Source organism: Taeniopygia guttata, chromosome 2, assembly GCF_048771995.1.
Source record: "Taeniopygia guttata chromosome 2, bTaeGut7.mat, whole genome shotgun sequence".
Taxonomy (NCBI): domain Eukaryota; kingdom Metazoa; phylum Chordata; class Aves; order Passeriformes; family Estrildidae; genus Taeniopygia; species Taeniopygia guttata.
This window is the reverse complement of record NC_133026.1, coordinates 7579572-7597334: the sequence shown is the minus strand read 5'-3', so window position 1 is coordinate 7597334 and position 17763 is coordinate 7579572. Positions and strand designations below refer to the sequence as shown.

Genomic DNA, 17763 nt, shown 5'->3' with positions numbered 1-17763 from the left:
TGCTCAGCCCAAGCCTTTCCCCACCTGCCTGTGCTGAGGGCTGTTCCCAGACTTTCAGAGACCTCAGACTTTCAGATGCCTCCTCCCTCTCCTCTCAGTCATCCTTCCCCCATTAGTGCCTGCTGCAGAGGATGGCATCCTTGAAAAAGGAAAGTGGGGAGAGTGCTAATTGATGGGAAATTGCAGCCATTAACCTCCTCTCAGAAGCTACTAGAGGGAGAGGCAAAAAAGAAACCATCAAGAAATTTCCGGAGATGCTCTTCAGATGTGTTCCCTTCCCAAATCCATTTTTGCTCATCCAAATCTGGGGCCATCAGCTCTTACATCAGTTCTTGTTTAGGCAGAGCTGCTCCAGGATGCTCTGAAACAGCACAGCCTAAGATCAGCTGTCCTGCAAGGAAAAAATGGAATTCTCCAGATTTAAAGCTTCATCATACTGATGGACAATCTGGAACTTGCACTCATGTCCTGTGCCCAGCAATGACAGGGCAAATCACTGCCACTCAAGGGAGAAGGAGAGCCCTAAAAGTCTGGACACACATTCTGTCAACAGGCTAAAACCCTTCAGCCTTGTTGCCTTTACGTTTGGGGCTCAGGTTATAATTCTTTAAAAATATAATGTATTTTAACAGCACTGATACAAGACATTCTTTTTGCATCTCGGTCCCTATACATGTTAACAAAAGCTACTAAAAACAATATTTATCAAGATGTGTATTTAAGAATCAGAGAGACTTAAAAACTGCTCCAGAATCAGTGTTTTTATACCAATTTACAGCCTAAAATACAACAATTATGAAATAGGAAGGTACAGCTGCCTGATGGAATTAGTGACAGTTCCAAGAGCTCTTCCTGAAGAGAAAAAATTGCTCTCCAGCCCACTACCATAAGCATTTCCCAGAAAAAAAAAAGATAGGGATTTTTCAAAAAGTCATATTTGCTCCAAACACCACTTCAAACACTTAGCATGAAAGGCCATAATAGGATTTTATAGCTCTCATAGTCTATTGGGTCAAAAACACATTAAAAAAACCCAGAGCTTAAACACTTACAGGTATGATGGATCACAATAGAGTGTCCTATTGAGTAAATAATGTCTGCTCTAAACTCTTTCCTAAATAAAGGCTCACACAAGAGAATCAGTGGTTTTCAAGTAGCCATTATGTACTTTCATACCAATTTCCATGTTTCCATGACGATTGCTTTACTTTTTTATTGCTAAGAAAACTCGGCACTGGTTTTTTTCCAAGCTTGGAGCAAGTGTTAACCAGACATCTCAGCATCAGGAAGAACCATTACTAACAAGGTCTCAAAACAGCCCAGTACCTGAGATAAATATTATAACCCTCAGTCCTCAGCACAACCCAGCATTCCCATCAAATACCATAATCTGTCATTTGCTTTATAATGGCTGTAGGCAGATTTTTTGAGCAAATGTACTCAGAATTGAGTACAGAAAGATTGATTGCTTATCGTTTCTGCTTTTTTTTTTTTTTTTTTTTGACCCTATAATTCATTTCCATGGGGTTGTTTTTCTGGGAAGTTGGGCTTTATGTCCTTATTGGGCTGAGTTGCTGTATCCTCAGGAGTGTTTAGTAACCAGCCACTTCTCGAGCAGGAGTGAATACCTGCCAAACACTTTGGAAGATTTAACTGTCAATTATATATTCCAACCCTTTGGAGATCAGCATGAAACACAGGCTAGGTCAGGAATTAGTTGAAAACAATGAGAGGCTTCCTATGGATGGCAGAAACCTCTGGAGAAAAAAGAAAAAGTGAAGTTTCCCTGCCTTTTGCTGAAGGACATTCTATTTGGTGTGAAAAATGACAGATACTTTTCAAGCAGTGCTATCTTGGAGTGTATATAATATTTCAAAAATATCTTGAAAGCTTCATATTTTAATAAACAGTCCCTACATCCATTTTTTATTAATATGTTTTTAAAAGAGGAGCAGAAAATTAACAGTGTGAGTCAGATCATCAAGAAGGCATAAATCATCACAGCTCCACTGGTTTCAATTTATACTGCTGCTGAAAAAGACTCTCTATACCTTTCTGGAATCACAGAGTGAATTCATCATCCTCAAATATTTAAGGATTTAATTTAATTATCTGTTAATCTCTTCATTTATGACTGGATTCTGAAGGATGGCAAGAACTATGGAGAGCTTTTGCAAGGGATGTTAATGATAAGTACAGTGTAAATTATAATTTTGATATATCCATAAATACTGAGCAAGTTAATGTTGAGAGCTAAGTGGAGGAAGGGCCTGTGTGCCATATCATAGACATATAATCTCCTGCATAAATATATTATGGCTTATTATAAAAGCACAATATAAAGTCAATATACACTCTGGACAATATAAGGTCTAACCCATTTGGTTTCATCCCAACCATAAAAGCCCTCTTGGAGATTTTCATGTACTTCTATCCAGAACAGTTTGGAACAGGAAAAAAGGAAACAGTAATATTTAAAACTGACATCTGATTCTGCAGAAATTTAATTTTGAGCTCTAATACCCTGCAATGCCAGGTACCACAATGATGGAACAGGGACAAACGCTTCAGGGAGAAGAGCAGAAAATGCATCAATTAAAGGATGCCTAATAGCCTGTAGTTAAATAGCTTTCACAAATAGGAGGTGGAGGACAAAATGTCCAGCTGCACAACAACAGACACAGCTATATGCAAATAAAATACTTCTATCCAAGAAGGACATTTTGTCTCTTACAACTAAACCACTCCCAGAGCCCATTTAAGCACCATGCTTTGACTACAGTAATTATCTCATGTCACTTAATATGATATAATATCTACTTACGCTTAATGGATCTGTTTTAATTTCTAAGGAAACTGCCTGTTTGCACAAATGAAACTTGTATGATGATTAAAATATAATTTTCACTCAGGCAATAACACTTTTCAACAAACAAAACCATAAATAGAGATGTTACATATTTTGAAGACAGACTTATGAATGTGAATGTCCTCTAGTACTCAATGCCCTGACTATAAATTGCTGTACATTGTGGAAATTAACCATTTCTCATCATTGAATATCAAATGAAATTAATGAATAATAACCAGAGCTAAGTTAAAGCAGTCAAATCAATGTTATCGCTAAGCAAGTCAACTGAGCTTCAGATGAGGGAAAATACACATGATTTAACTAATAATGGAACATAATTTACATAATTAACTGATATCAGAGCCCCATCTGCTGAAAGCATCCAAACAACTATATTTAAAGACTTTAAAAATATTTTTGAAATGGCTACTGTTTGCAGCAAATTTAACAATGAGGAAAACTAACCCCAAATTTTTCAAGAAAACCCAGTTCATGAGACATCAGAGATGCCAATTCCACTTGTTGCACCACATTAGCTTCACATTTTTTAAAGAATCATCTGTTTAATTTCTCTTATTTCCAACCTATGAGACATGCAATTGCTTATGAAGTAAATATGACAATCTATTATTATTTAATTTTACCACAATGCTAGATTCCAGTGCTGCAAGGGCTTTAACCACGTCCCATTTAGTTCAGCTCTACAATATATACCAGCTCTAAAATACAGCCTGAGGGGAAAAGAGGCTTGCTGGGTTTTTTTTAGTTTTTTTTTTGTATTGCCTTTTTTATATTCATCCAACCTTAAACGGCATTTTTAAAGGCCACAGAGGAAATTAGTTTAGCTTCGTTTCCTCCAGAGCTCTTACTGTATAAATGTTGTTGTTGCAAATTCTCTGAAACTTTTCTCAAAACTCAAATAAACTTGAGTGCTTAATGTCTCCAGAAATTTGCGAAGATGCAGCTAATATGCAAAGAAGAAAAGAAAAAGCATACAATCAAACCCTGCAACAAAAAGTCTGATCAAGCAACGTGCATGCAGCCAGACAACTTGTCCACAAACACCAGAATCATCTGCTTGCAACTTATTTGCTACCATTGCAATCTTTCCAATAGATTGATGCATATTTTTCACTCACCCTCCATATTTTTTTAAATCTCTTCATTCTGGACAAATTGGTTTTGTTCATCTCTGAGGTCTGCAGATCAAATACATATCCTACGTGGCTGTAGACATATTTTACAACCAGACAGGAGCCTAAAACAGCAGAGTGATTGATATTCTTGAAAACAGAGGCACTCCCTGGCTTTTAATGCTGCTTCCAACAACCACACAGTTCACAGCTCAGCATAAAGTAACCAATAGCTGAACATAAGCATAAAAAAAAGAAAGCCAAAATCCCTTCTTTGAGATGATACAGGAAGAAGTCTTGTTCCATCCAATGCTTGATTTAGGTCAGTGAAAAAAAAAATGCTATTATGTCAGGCATCCAAAGTTAAGATGATTTGTGAGCTGACAGTCATGGCACTTTAAAGCACCGTCATGATGAGTCCTTACAAAGGGATTGTTTAAATCCTATAGAAAAAAAATTAAAAAAAAAAAAAAAAAAGAAAAAAAACCAAGCTACTTAAGCAGTATGGAAATCACATGATGTTACAAAAATATCTTAAATGTGCTGCAAGGGAAGGAAGCCGAGAAATACCTCATGTAGTGTTTTCTACTTTATTTCTGTGGTTTCTTAAGGGTAGGAGATTTGTATGATGGTGGACATCTACAGACGTGTCATTCCTCCTAAATGATTTTTAACTCTTTACCTCTCTTTAAATAAAAATAAAATATCACATAAAATATAAAATGCAGAGATGTTAATTCTTAAGTTCCCTAAAAATCAATCAGTTACTCACAAAATTGTACCCATTCTTTTATGATGGAAAGATGTCAGTGAGAGGATGTGTCCAGGAGGGAGATCCCATAGAAAGTGCTATCCATAAAAATTTTGATCACAGTTCATGCTACCCAACTCATAGGACACTTTAAGAGAGAAGGACCATTTGGTTTTATTGTTCATACATCTGGGCTTCTTATGTCCCCTTTTGTAATTTCAGGAAATGGAAAAGAAAGCAGAACGAGTGCGAAATATCCTTCTCTGGTAAAACATAAAACCCCCTACTATATCTCAAATCCATTTCTGGAATGAGAAAATAAGTTTGTTTGACAAAAACTGATTTCTTACTGGAAGTTACAACTCCAAAGCTGATCTTCTGCTCTGTGGGGGAGCATAACAGGCCTCCTCTACAGATGTGACTACACAGAGGACACCTTTTGAAGTGTCAGCTCTGATTGAAATCCTGGTGGTGTAACCCAGGTGCTGGAAGGAACTCACCCAGCAGTGTTATATGAGAGATTTGCTTTGAATATTTGGTGTTGTGACTGGCTCTCTCAATAAGAAAAGGGTGGCCACCATTTTCTTATGTGATTGGTGATACTTTTTTGTCACATTGTCCTACCATACACCTTCATCTTTGTGCTACAGCATCACAGTAGGAGCATCACAACTCCTCTTCCCATCTTACAACACAGTGTAAGTGTACTTGGTCAGACTACACTGAATGTAAGACCACATTTGATATTCTGCACTCCCACAGCCTTTATGAAACCTTTTCTCTCCCTCTCTGCATGGAAAGGCAGAAGTGTGGTGGGTCTGGACCTGTGATGTTCTAACTGTGCAAGGTGCCATTGTTCACATGGTAGAGCAAACCCACATGGGGATGTGCACTGACCTGCAATTTTGGACCTGACCCACACTTCCTAATGGCTGTGAGATGTTTCACTAAATGTAAAAATCCATTTCAAATGTGGATACCAAATTTAGTTTACATCAAGATCTGTTATGTGCTAATTACATGACAGATTGGGCCTGTGCATCTACTTGATTATTTTAGTCTCACATTTAGCATTAGAGTCCTAATGTTGTTCCATGAGGAGCATTTTCATTTATTTTAATGGCACTGGAATCTGACCTTTGTTCAATAAAGAATAAAAGTGACTCATCTCATGTTCATCTGAAAGAACTAGCTATACCTCATTACATTTCTTCATACCCCCTTAGTAATCAGCCTCTCAATTATCTAACAGTATTCCAAACTTTTTCAGACTTAATTTTCTGCCATTCTGGCAATACACTCTTAATCTAACTGCCGTTGAAGAGATGGATAATAATATTTCAATTTTCTTTGCATTTATTGTTAGTCAGATTAGTTAATGATTAGTTAGATGTAAGAGAATGTGTAGAAACCCTTCTTGACGTGATGCAATTAGTATTGAGGCCCCAAGCACTTCAGTCAAGCTCAGTGCAGACAAGTGCTGTTCTGGGAGCGCGTGCTCTGACTGCAGGCACAGCTGTGGCACTTCTGCACGGAGCAAACCCAGTGACAGCTTTATGCAGACATGTGCCCACGCCCCAGGAGCTGGTCACTGTCTGAGTGCTATTCTCCTCTTTCCTGGTGGCTTATGCACCACTAGACACCCACAGCTGAAAGTGCACTTTCCTGGACTGCAGAGATACCCAGAATGAAATGGAATCTCTCCCTGAAATGGTTCCTCTAACCAGTAGAAGAATGTGCTTTGTATTCCTTTGTCCTCAGAAGATGGGGATGGACTTCTGGCTTTCCATGCTGTAAGAAGTAAAATTGTTCAGGAGGATCTTTTTGCTTGCTGTGACCAGGGCTGATAAACAACACAGAACATCCAGCCCAAGGTCAAACCAAACATGACTCTACCTTGTGGATTTCTCCTTTGTGGTTTGAATGTTATGGTCAGGAGAGAGGGAAAATATCTCTTCTGAATTAAAGCCACTGCAGAATCATTCAAAACGTTTTCACCAAGTTTAGGGCTTTTGACATTCCAATGTGCTGAAAAGTGGCTTTCAGCACATTTTTAACACGGCTTCAGGATAAAATCCTAATTGAGAAATAAACTTCTGTGGTTCACTCACTATACTCATTACTCTGACAGAAACACTTTAGGAGAGCAACTTCTCTCCAGACTCAGGAAGCCTGAAGCCCACAAATGCCAAAACACTGGAATTTCCCAGGTCTTGCTGACAAGGTGAGGGGATTTGAAGAGGTTGGAATAGAGCCCAGCTATTAATGACCAAATCACTCTCTTACGTCCTTCAACTCCTTTCCATAAACTCTGACCTCCAAATAAACCTCCTTACAGCACATATAAGATGTAATTCCTGTTCTCTCTTCACTAAGCCATACAACTTCTCCTACATGACCTGCACGTTGGAAGAAAGAGCTGAAGAAAAGAAGACAAGCACAGGTATAAAAAGAGTCATATTGGTGTTTTCAAAAAAAGAAAAAAGCAACAGCAACTGTCAAATCTCCCACAAGTTCTTACAGATGATATTTCAGTATTAACTTTCTCCATCTGGCTGCCTTGGTGGGTTACATTTGTGCCATGGAGCAGTGGCTGCTGCTGTGGGTTTTGCTGCTTTGCTTCCAGTAAGGTGAGATGCTCAGCTTTTACCCAGTAATTTAGTTAAACATAATGGAGTGAAATCATCCCAGAATATTTACTGCTAGCTCAAAATCCCACCTCAGCTGCATTTACTGAGTGCAATAACACTGTGTGTGTTCCTGTAAGTACAATTTGGTTCCTATAGCAGCTCTCAAATTAACAGAAGAGGAAGAAGATTTGATTGCAGTAATCGATCACAGGATTATAAACCACTGGTGTGGAAGGCGGTGAAAACAAAATCTGCACTGCAAGGAGTTACTGGGAAAGTCTTTTCTTTCCAGTAAAGGCTGAGAAATATTAGTAGGAAATCACAGAGTACTGCTGACACCTCATTTGGATAGTGGGTACAATTTTGGTCACTCACATTCATGACAAATGAAAACTAAATGAGAACAGATGCAAATAATGGCTGGTAAATGACTGGGGCAGTGGAGAAACTGTTTTGTTACAGAAACTACTGGAGCCCAATTAAAATAATATTGTCATCAACAATATTATTTTAAAGGAAGCAAAAATGGGGAAGAGCTATTTAACCCCAAATTTAACATTGACACAGGGTAGATATGTATAAACCAGAAAGAACAAATACAAGCTAAAAATAAAATAATGGCTTGTGACCATCCAACTCTGGGGTATCTTCCTAATAAAAGTGGAAAGGAATAAATGTTAAACAAATCTAGGATCATTTTTGAGTGGTTTATCCTGACAGGATGACAGGATTATGCCTGCATTATGAAATCCTGAAAAGCTGCTACCAATTTCCTACTGCTCACAGCGCTTTCCTGACAGAATTAGGCAAACATCTTTGCAAGTTGGACCTGATGCTCAGCTGCACTGTGAGCACCAGCTGTGACCATTTTCTGCTCCCAGTGAGAACACACTGACCCACAAAGTGGTCTTAGGACTGCTCTAACTTTCTCCATTTACCTATGTAAGCCCCAGGTCCATTTGGCACCTCTTCACCAGGACAAGATCTGATCATACCCCTGCACTGGGGATCAGTCACAATAGCCAGCTGCAGAATGTTCTGTCAAGTAAAGAAAATATAAAATTCTATACAAGCAAAAGCTAACATAAAGCTAACAAACAAAAGCTACAAAATAGGAAAAATATGTCTATCTGCAGTCCTGTTTGCTTATGATGACCTCAGAAGTGAAAGAAGCAGAATCACACTCTGATTCCATCACAGCTCATTAATTGACTCTGGAAATGGATATGGTACCCCAGAGCCACAGCCCAAACCAATGAACAGGGAATGTGAGACTCCAAACTCATGGAGAAAAAGCAGGGCAAAAATACCCCCTATATTATTGCAAGTAACTGCTGGAAGTAAAAGGAGCAGAACTGGAACGCCCACCTCTCCATCTCATTTAGTGAAGATTTCATAATGGCTTGGACATGTGTCAGTATAGCTGAGCTGTGATGAAAACAGGTGCAAACACACGAGGCCACAGTGACAAGAAGTTGGTGTGCCCAGCTCTGCCCACGGATAGTTGTGACTCGTGGATAGAAGCCTGGGGAGAAGAATTTTCACACCTCCAGCTTTCCCCTGTCTCTCCAGCCTGAGCTGCCTATTGTAGCCTCCAAAGGTGATGGCAGCTTTTGGCCAAAATAAAGAAAATTGATGTGTTCTGTTCTTCCCTTGCCTCCAGGACTGGTTGTACTCATAAGTCTGCAGTGATCCTGCTGCATGCTCAGGAACAGGGAATAGGATGCCAATCTTTGCCTGTTCTCACCCCCAAACAGTATTTTCCTGCTCCTCCTGCCACTATCAGGAGACTAAGGACAACGTGCCCATTGCTATCCCACACTGCCCATGTGAACCACACAGATGTCTGAACACAAACTCCTGCTCACTTTATTTCAATAACAGACCAACCCAAGAGATACTTTTAATGAAGTTCCTCCCTTAAGCTTGAATCCCACTGCAGCGTGAGGCCACCTCGGTTGTGGCAATAAGACACTGTGAGGTGGATCAGAAAATTCATCTTTTTTTAACCAGGTTATCTTCAGGGCAGGTTAGTTCACTCATGAGCACATCGATCTGGCTCACAGCAGCCCATTGTGTAGGAGCCATTGTGTTGGCAGGCTGGGGACAAGCAGCTCCCTTCTCTGCCTTTGCTTTCCAGCCCCTCATGCTGGGAGTTTCACTGAACTCCTGAGCCTGCCCAGTGCAGGAGACAGCTGTTTGCAAGCAAAAATCACTGGGAAGAAGCCACAGTGCAGCAGTGTGAGAGTATTGAAGATCATTAGCAGTAGGAAATAATGTCTATTTAATAGTCTCTAATATTTGCATACATATTAACTCGAATAGTTCAGCCATATCCATGCACTGTGCTAGAGAAATATGAAGGAGGGAAAAAATGTATTTTCTCATATGTAAGTGCACATTGGCAGGCATGGAGCCTTTGCAAAATTCAGCACCTATTTCTGCTTAGTTATTCCAAGTCACACTCAGTGGCTGATTTCCAGCCTGCAGGAGAGGAAGAGAGAAGGCTTGAAAGCAGCGTGGAACAAGATAATCTGAGACAACCTGCCATCTCCAATCTATGTCACTAAAAGGCCCCATTTGTTACAGATTTTATACTTTTTGCAAGCAGTGTCTTCATCAAACTCAGCCACACTAATTGTAGGATCCCAGGATGAGGTGTTTAACAGGTTCTCCTTCCCTCCACTGCATGTGTCCTGTGTCTCAGCTTGTATAAAAGCTGTAGAGAAGAAGCAACATTGTCCTGTTTCCATCAGTGTGTTTAGACTATGGCATAAAGATATCAAACGTCTTCACAGAAATTCACTGCTAAAAGTCAAAACTTTCTTACTCATATTAAAGGTAAAACCAAGCAGAAGAGACTTAGGACTTTGGGGTCTCCTGTCCTCTTTAAGGGACATTTGGACTAATCCCTCTTCTTTCTTGGAAGCAAGAAGGCAAAAAAAGGAGTAGGAGAGAGAAGTGGACAGATAGAAACACAAAAACCAGTCAAACCAACCCTACTGAAAGGCCAAATTTGTTAAAATTGTCAAACATGAATAGACAAGAGATGTGGGATCCATGGGAAGATGCACTGGCCAGAGTTACCAGATCTCTCTGAGCATCTCCTCTTTCCAGGCACCCTGCAGCTGGGGCAGCCCAGCTAAGCAGAAACTTTCAGGACAAGCAGCTCCAGGCCTGTCCTCCACTGAATTTTGGGAGTTTGACAGCTCACTGTAAACTTCTTCTACATATATCAAATTACAGTAAATTATATTACACCTTGTTGTAAGAAAGTCCTAACTCTCTGGAATTAAATGAAAACAACGAATTTAGAAAGTAGGAGTAAAGAGCTAAGCAGTTCCTTTCAGATATTTTTCCAGCCCTAGTTTAGAAACTTCCACTGATGGAGATCTGAAAACCTTTGTAGGCAATCTAGCCAGGCTGCTTCAGCTGGAAAGTTAAATTTCCAAGCTCATTATTCTATGCCATGTCTATATCAAGACCTAAGGACAGTTTTCCCCTTCATCATTACTCTAGAGATAAATAAAAAATGTCAATATGTGTTCCTGTGACATCAGGCATTAAACAGTACCTGGGTTTACACTTTAAAAATTAATTTTCCATCTACAGTATAGATTCATTCTTAGGCTTAATAGATGTTATTTTATAGAGACAGTTTTTATTTCTCTCCCTTATTAGGTGCAGATAAAATTGTCTACATTGTATTTAATGGTGCACTGCACTCTGTGTTTTGTCTTTCGAAATTGAGTTGCTCTCTGACATTGATTGGTGATACAACACTGTGCCTTGAAGAATTCTGCTTTTGTTTACTTATCCTGTGTATTCCTGGCTTGTTAGGAATAGCAATGGTTCACCAGCCCTGGTATTATTTTCACTAGAGTTGCTCAGCCACTTAAAGTCAGCTTGTCCCCAGTCACTGCAGGCAAAAGAACATAACATGAAAGGTCAACAAATTAGGCTTGAAGATACACAAAAAAAAATTTTCTACCTCTAAGAATATGACCTGTATTTTAGATGAGCAAGTATTAAATTAGAAACAACATTAAATATAAAGTCGAAGATGCCAGACAGGGGGAGGACAAATCACTCTCCACGTCCAGTGATTGTGCCACCATTCCCCCAGGGGTTTTCCTCCTTTAAAGGACAAATTCTACAGGGGAAGGAAAACCCAATTGCTGCCCCTGTTCAGACAGATTTTTCATCTGAACTCCCCACCAAGGTGACCAATTAATGTTAATCCAGAGGGCATTTTGTGTGATCAACCATTAACGATGCAATCAACTCATTCATGGCCATCTACTGCCAACACATTTGGGTCATTAGGAAGATGGATCATTTTGAGCTGCTAGTTAGAGGGGAAAAAGCTTCTTATCCCACTCCCATAATAATTCAGAGTCTGTTAGATGTAATCACTGATGGGCAATAAGGGAGGCTAAAGAAAGGGACAGACTGAAATATGTCCTTAAGAGCCTTAAATGCTTTGGATCTTAATTCCTTAAAGCCCCTTATCATTCTAAAAATATTAGCTTTGCCTCCAAAGGTGGAACTCATTTGGTGAAACACAGACATGTGAGGTCTGAGCAAAGCCATCCTGGAAACTTTGGAAGTCCATGGAGCTCAAATCTGTAAAGTCACGGCCTCCTGAAAGAGGCATCTAAACCCAGAGAGAAGAGGCAGGACCTGAAAGTGCCATTATTGCTCTTTTGATTATAATGGGATTTTAAGTTGACTGGATCAGATGGAAATGTCTTTGCTTCATTAAAACAAATCCTGTCCCGTGACCCTCCTGAGCAACTTTTCCCCACCTCTGATAAAATCCTTTGTGTTGCAACCCTCGCCCATTTTTTGCACTTCAACAAGTAGGATTGGTGTGTGCATCTGGATGCAGGTGAGCACACCAGGACAGGAGGGATGATAAATGTGCCCAGGGCTGGATACCAGCAGATACCAATGTCCCACAGGGAAGTGCATTTCTTTGCTCTATTTACTAGAAAAGCAGAAATGCTGGCAGGCTCCTTCTGCCACTAGATTTCCAAGCAGATGCCCAATGGCCACGTTAGTGGCTGGTTAGGGCACTTATAGCATTCTCTAAATGCTTAATATTTTATTCCTCCCTTGAAGCATCTGGTGTAAGTCACTTCTGGAAACAGAACGTTGGACCAGATGGAGCATTAGTCTGTGACATTCTGATCTGGTAATTCCTATGTTAATTTTTATGACAATTTAGATGGGCATTGGCCACAGGGCCCAATCTGAGTCAATTTATTACAGGAAATTTTTTCCCCTTTTCCTTTTCTATTTTTTTTTTTTTTTAAATGTTGATTTTCACAGTGCAGCACCTGTGGAGAAAAAAGAGGCATTGCAGATTTCAGGAGTTAAGACGTGGGCTCCCACTGCTGCCTCAGATACAGAATGAAAAGGGGAACATTGTTTTACAGTTGTTATCTGCAGATTTGGCAGATGTCTTTTCAACTATTTAGGAGCTTAAGTAGTGTGAGATATGCACCAGTAAATTCAGCATTTAGTGGTACTACAGTCAGCATCATAAAGAGGCCTGAAGGTTCCCTTATGAACCCCAGTCATGTTGGCTTTGAAGGATACAGAAAAAAAGCCTATGATTACAACATGCTACATTTTTAGAAATGATCAATAATCCTGAGCATATCAGAGTCCAAAAGACCCAGCACAAGTGATGATAAAGGGAAGTGATTTTCATCACATTTCTGAATACCAGAGTTCTTTCCATGCTACACTCAAGAATAAAGACATCCCAAACTATCACGAACCATCAAAATGTCAAACATTTTTACAGAAGTCTGTTCTCAACACAGTCAGGTTATGCTGTGCCTCCACTTGAAGACAGTTTGATTGATCAGTGTCAGCTATGAATAATACTGACAACTTTATAGCCACATAATTTTCTCTAATTAAACTTCCAGCTTCTATCTAGGTACTTCTCCCTTATGTTGTTTGTGCTTATACATCCTTGTGATGTCAAGCTGTGAAAAATTATATGGGTCATATAATCTTTTCACTGTTCTTTTTCTTACATTAAAATATTAATTCCAAAAACATAGAGCAAAAATATGAACAAAAAGATTCATGACTACACTTCAGTGTGGGTAGATGTGCAGGCATTTTAGAGATTAGCAGTGCAACAAATTATTAGTTCCTCTAAATATCTGGTTCTGGCTAAAGAAACTAATCATATAAAATGGAATCATTAGCCTTTGGCAAACTGCCTCAGTTCCTGCTAGAACAGGCTGGTACAAGATGAGAAATTGAATGAGGTGGTTTGGATATTTTTTCTTTTTTAATAGCATAGGAATGTAGAAAAATTTTGCCCATGAATTTTCATGTACTGAATAAGACCTGAAAACATCCAGTAAAAATAGACCTGTTGTTTTCCAGTTGTGTTCATGAAGGATCCCTTGTCTCTGAACGGCCATTTAAAATATACACTGTGATTGCACTTAAAGGTTAATGGGAAATTTCATGTCATTTTTGCAGGGTTTTTCTCCCTTAAGTTACAGTGATAAAAAGGCAAAGTGGTGACTTTTCCAACAAGTTTCACAGGGCTGCACCAGCAATCACACACTCATCGCTGCTTAAGTGGAGTTTTCTGCATAAACTTATTTTGGGGTGGGTTTGCACCAATAAGGTGCAGCATGGAGTAGAGAGGACACAAAGCTGCACCATCACTGGTGCCATCAGCCTGAGGTACAGCAGAGCACCCTGGGGCAACCCGAGGCAAATGCTGCCCTTGTTCATAACACCAGAGCCCAGAAAACCAAGATTTAGGGACAAGAGGGTTCCTGTCACCCTATGAAAGAGGGATTTGTAGCTCAGAGCAAAATTTCCTGCTGAAATGTCTCTTTTCAGCTCATCCCTCACATCTGTGTGACCTCCTTTCCATAACAAGCTTTTGCCAGAATTGTTTTTCTTCACAGTAGAAACCAGTTGGGCTAAACCCAGTCCTGTGAGAGTGCATCTGCACAGGCAGTCCTGAGAGGGGGAATGGCCTAGGAGAGACTGTTTATCTCAAAAATGTCACTTAGAGATTTTTTTCCCATTACCTGAGTAGCCAAGTGTCAGATTTACACTGAATTGCATAATTTCACTGCATTTTTGCACATAAAGAATTAAAGCAGCTGAGATAAAGGCCTGAATGAACAGAGTCTCACACAGTGATTTCACAGAGTCCCCAGGAAGCCCCCACATCAGCAGTGGAATCATCTGGGGATGCAGAAGGGTCAGAGGATGCAAAGGCACTCAGAGCCTGTATTTCATACAATCACAGGATCATACACTCATTAAGGCTGGAAAAAATCTGCAGCATCATCAAATCCACCCTTTGACCAAATATCACCATGACCACCAAACCACAGCTCAAAGTGCCACGTCCTTTTGTATTCTGAACACTTCCAGAATGGTGGCTCCACCACTCCCCTGGAGAGGGGGTCCCAGTGGGCTCTTTCCATATCAGGGAGTGCTGGAATCTGTGGTATTGATGATTCTGAGATTGTACAAAGTCTCTGTCTTTCAGCCCCACTGCCAAAGCAGAAGCCATAATTCATCTGTGCTGGTTTCAAGGTTGTTTATTCTGTTTATCTCTAACATGTTCTGCTGCCCTGCCGCAGCTCTGTCCTGCAGGGCAGCGTGTGGGGCTCTGCCCTCAGTGGGATGTTACAAACATTAAATACCAGAAACTACCTGTGCTGGATTTACAATAATGTGCCAATATCTGTCACCTACGTTGAACAGTGTGTCCCCAGCCTAAACCAACAGAAAAATGCCAACACTACAGTGAAACATGGAGGGCATGAAGAAGGAGAAAAAGGACAAGACACACCAAATTTCCTCCATCTTGTCTCCTTTGGACCCCTTATCTAGAAACCTAAAATTTTACTTTTGCACCCATGCCACACTTAATTATTACTTATATCAAACACTCAGAACTTGTAATTCATCCTGTAAGATTGAAAACTCTTTTCCATGGACAGAGATCACAGACAGTGTCTCTGGGGGCTCTGTCCAGGGGGGTTCCTGACCCCTGCCAGGGTCCCAGACCTTCCAGGACAGCCAGAGGGAAGCCCTGGATTCCCACAGGGGAGCATGGAAAATTTAGTTCTAGGACTTCCTGCAAAATATGGCCCAAATTTGCTGGTTGCCTCACCATGTCACCCTGTATTTCCCCAGAACCACCCTTGCAGCACCAACACACTGCCAGTACATGGGGGAGTAGCACAAGGCTGCAGTGCCTGATTGCAGCAGCCAACCTGCCAGGAGTGCTGCTCCTGGGGACATCAAAGTCCAGGCTGGGATGTGCTGGGGTCCTTCTGCAGCACAGGATCATCCACCTGAGCCACCCCACAGAGCTGGGAGGTGAGGAGGCTGAGAGAGAAGGAATTTTTAAGTAAGGATAGGAAGGCAAGCCTGGAGCTGAGAGATATGGGATAAGAAAGATCCTCTTAGAGCACACCTGAAAAGATTGAAGGCCAGGGAAGAAAGAAAGAGAGAATCTCAAGGAACCAGTGATAAAGCAGCCTGGTGAGAAGGATGTAAGAGAAGGTTACAGGAGCAGGAGGTTGCTGAAAGGCAAAGAGAGGTGCCAAGAGGAAAGATACCTGGTCCTGACTAAGTGGGAACAGACAGAAGAAATGTTATCTGGGGCAGAGTAGCTCCTAGAATAGAATATGATCTTCTCCCCTATTTGGAGTAGGAAATGACAATTCCTATCTATAGACAGGTTTTAACAACTTCCACTTTTTTTTCTCCTTTATTTCCTCCTGCTGCCTCCACCAAAACCTTCAACTGTCTGAAGTCACATTCAGCAAGTTCTAATGTTCACATGGAAGATTCATCATTTGTGTGGGGGGTAAAGCACATTTGTGACTTCGCCTTCACCTGCACAATGGTGTGAGAGGCCGGTGTGAGATGAGATTTATCCTCTGAGCTGAAGTGCTTGTGAAGGTCATCAAAGTTCAAGGAGCAATCTATTAGTTAGCAAGGCCTGCTTTGGAAGAGTTCTGGCTCTTTTGTCAAGACAGATGATTTTTCTGAACTGATTTCTGAAAGGAATAAGCCTTTGAGAAAATCATTAATTCTATCCCGAATACAATAAACAATATGAGGAAGAAAGAAATGGAAGCATCCTGCTGAGTTCTCTGAAAAGATATAAATTTCATTTTTCCTAAAAATTACTATCAGAAGCATTTCTGAGCAATTTTTTACCCCATCTGCTGATTTTTACAGGTGTCTAAATTTGGGTGCAATTTATTCAATAAATAAGTAGGATGATTAAAAAGAGGTTCCTTGCTGGATTTCTCAGCCTGTTTGTTTCTTTGAAGATGCCCCTCTTTTGTTACTACTGGAATTAGGTGAACAAGGACAAGATTTTGGGAGCCTCTTGTGTGTCTATCAGAGAGAACATTAAAGTGTTATCACTAATCCAGGCAACATTCAGTGAGAAAGAGGATCCTGAGAGAGATAAGCTTCGTCATTGGAAACTTTCTCCCACACTGCTCTCTCCCCACAAGTGAGGAGTTTTGGAATGGCTCAGAAAAAGTGGGATATCTGTGCTGTGTTTAAGCCCCTAATTTATAATGCATGCAAACTATTGCAAATATGTACTTTTCAGGTCTGGCTGCACCCATTAAATCCCAGTTTGGATCCTGGGGCAGTCATCAGATCTGAAGTGTTTTCCTTTGAGAAGGAAATTAAAGGTTTTAAAACTGAAACAGGCTGATGAAGAAAATAACCTATTTTGTAAATATGGTCAGTCAAGAGGAAAATCAGGCCAAAAATATTCATGTTTCTTCAGAAGAACTGTGTTAATGTAACACTTCCAGTAAAATTAAAAGAAGGGGAAATATGACAGAGCAGCAAAACTTGAAGAGCTGATATTAATGACTCTACCTCTTGTAATGATCAGAGGGAACTGTCTAGACCAGGAGACCTATTAAGTCTTTGAAAATAAGAAATACCTCCTTTTGAGAGTGAGAGGTTCAATTAAAGTCTGAGTGAGCTTTTGGAAGTTTGTCCAAGGTGGTTTATCTATGGGAGACTGCCTCTGAAATGAGCCTCCAGGCCCCAGTGGAATGTGCTTGGCTAAAAGGTAGCAAATTCCATCAAAATCATTAATGATGTTACTTTCTGAATCCTGGAGTGTAGAGGATAGCCCTGGGCTCAAGAGGGCCAGTGGTGAGATGAGCTGAAATAAAGTCCTGAGTCTGTCAGAACTCAGTCAAGCTTCTAAAAATAGTGCTCAGTGTTTTATTCATATGGGTAAATTACTTAATTTCAAGCCCCTTCATGGTGTTCAGCTCCCAGCAAGGCTGGGATTGGCTTTCTGCCATACAGATTCCCCTTGTCTTGACTCAGACATGTGAGCCT

General features: G+C 40.4%; 1 protein-coding gene across 4 annotated transcripts in view; it reads right to left on the bottom strand.

The window, feature by feature from the left end:
• DPP6 (dipeptidyl peptidase like 6) overlaps window positions 1-17763 on the bottom strand; it is a 545428-nt gene that overhangs the window by 306711 nt on the left and 220954 nt on the right. Inside the window, exon 1 of one of the 4 annotated variants that reach the window (XM_072925310.1) lies at window positions 3991-4147. The exons of the other annotated variants lie outside the window; for them this stretch is intronic. Within the exon in view, the coding sequence (XP_072781411.1) occupies window positions 3991-4041 (51 nt within the window). The 5' untranslated portion in view covers window positions 4042-4147. Of the gene's footprint in view, window positions 1-3990; window positions 4148-17763 lie in introns of those variants that run through there. 4 annotated transcript variants of the gene reach the window in all.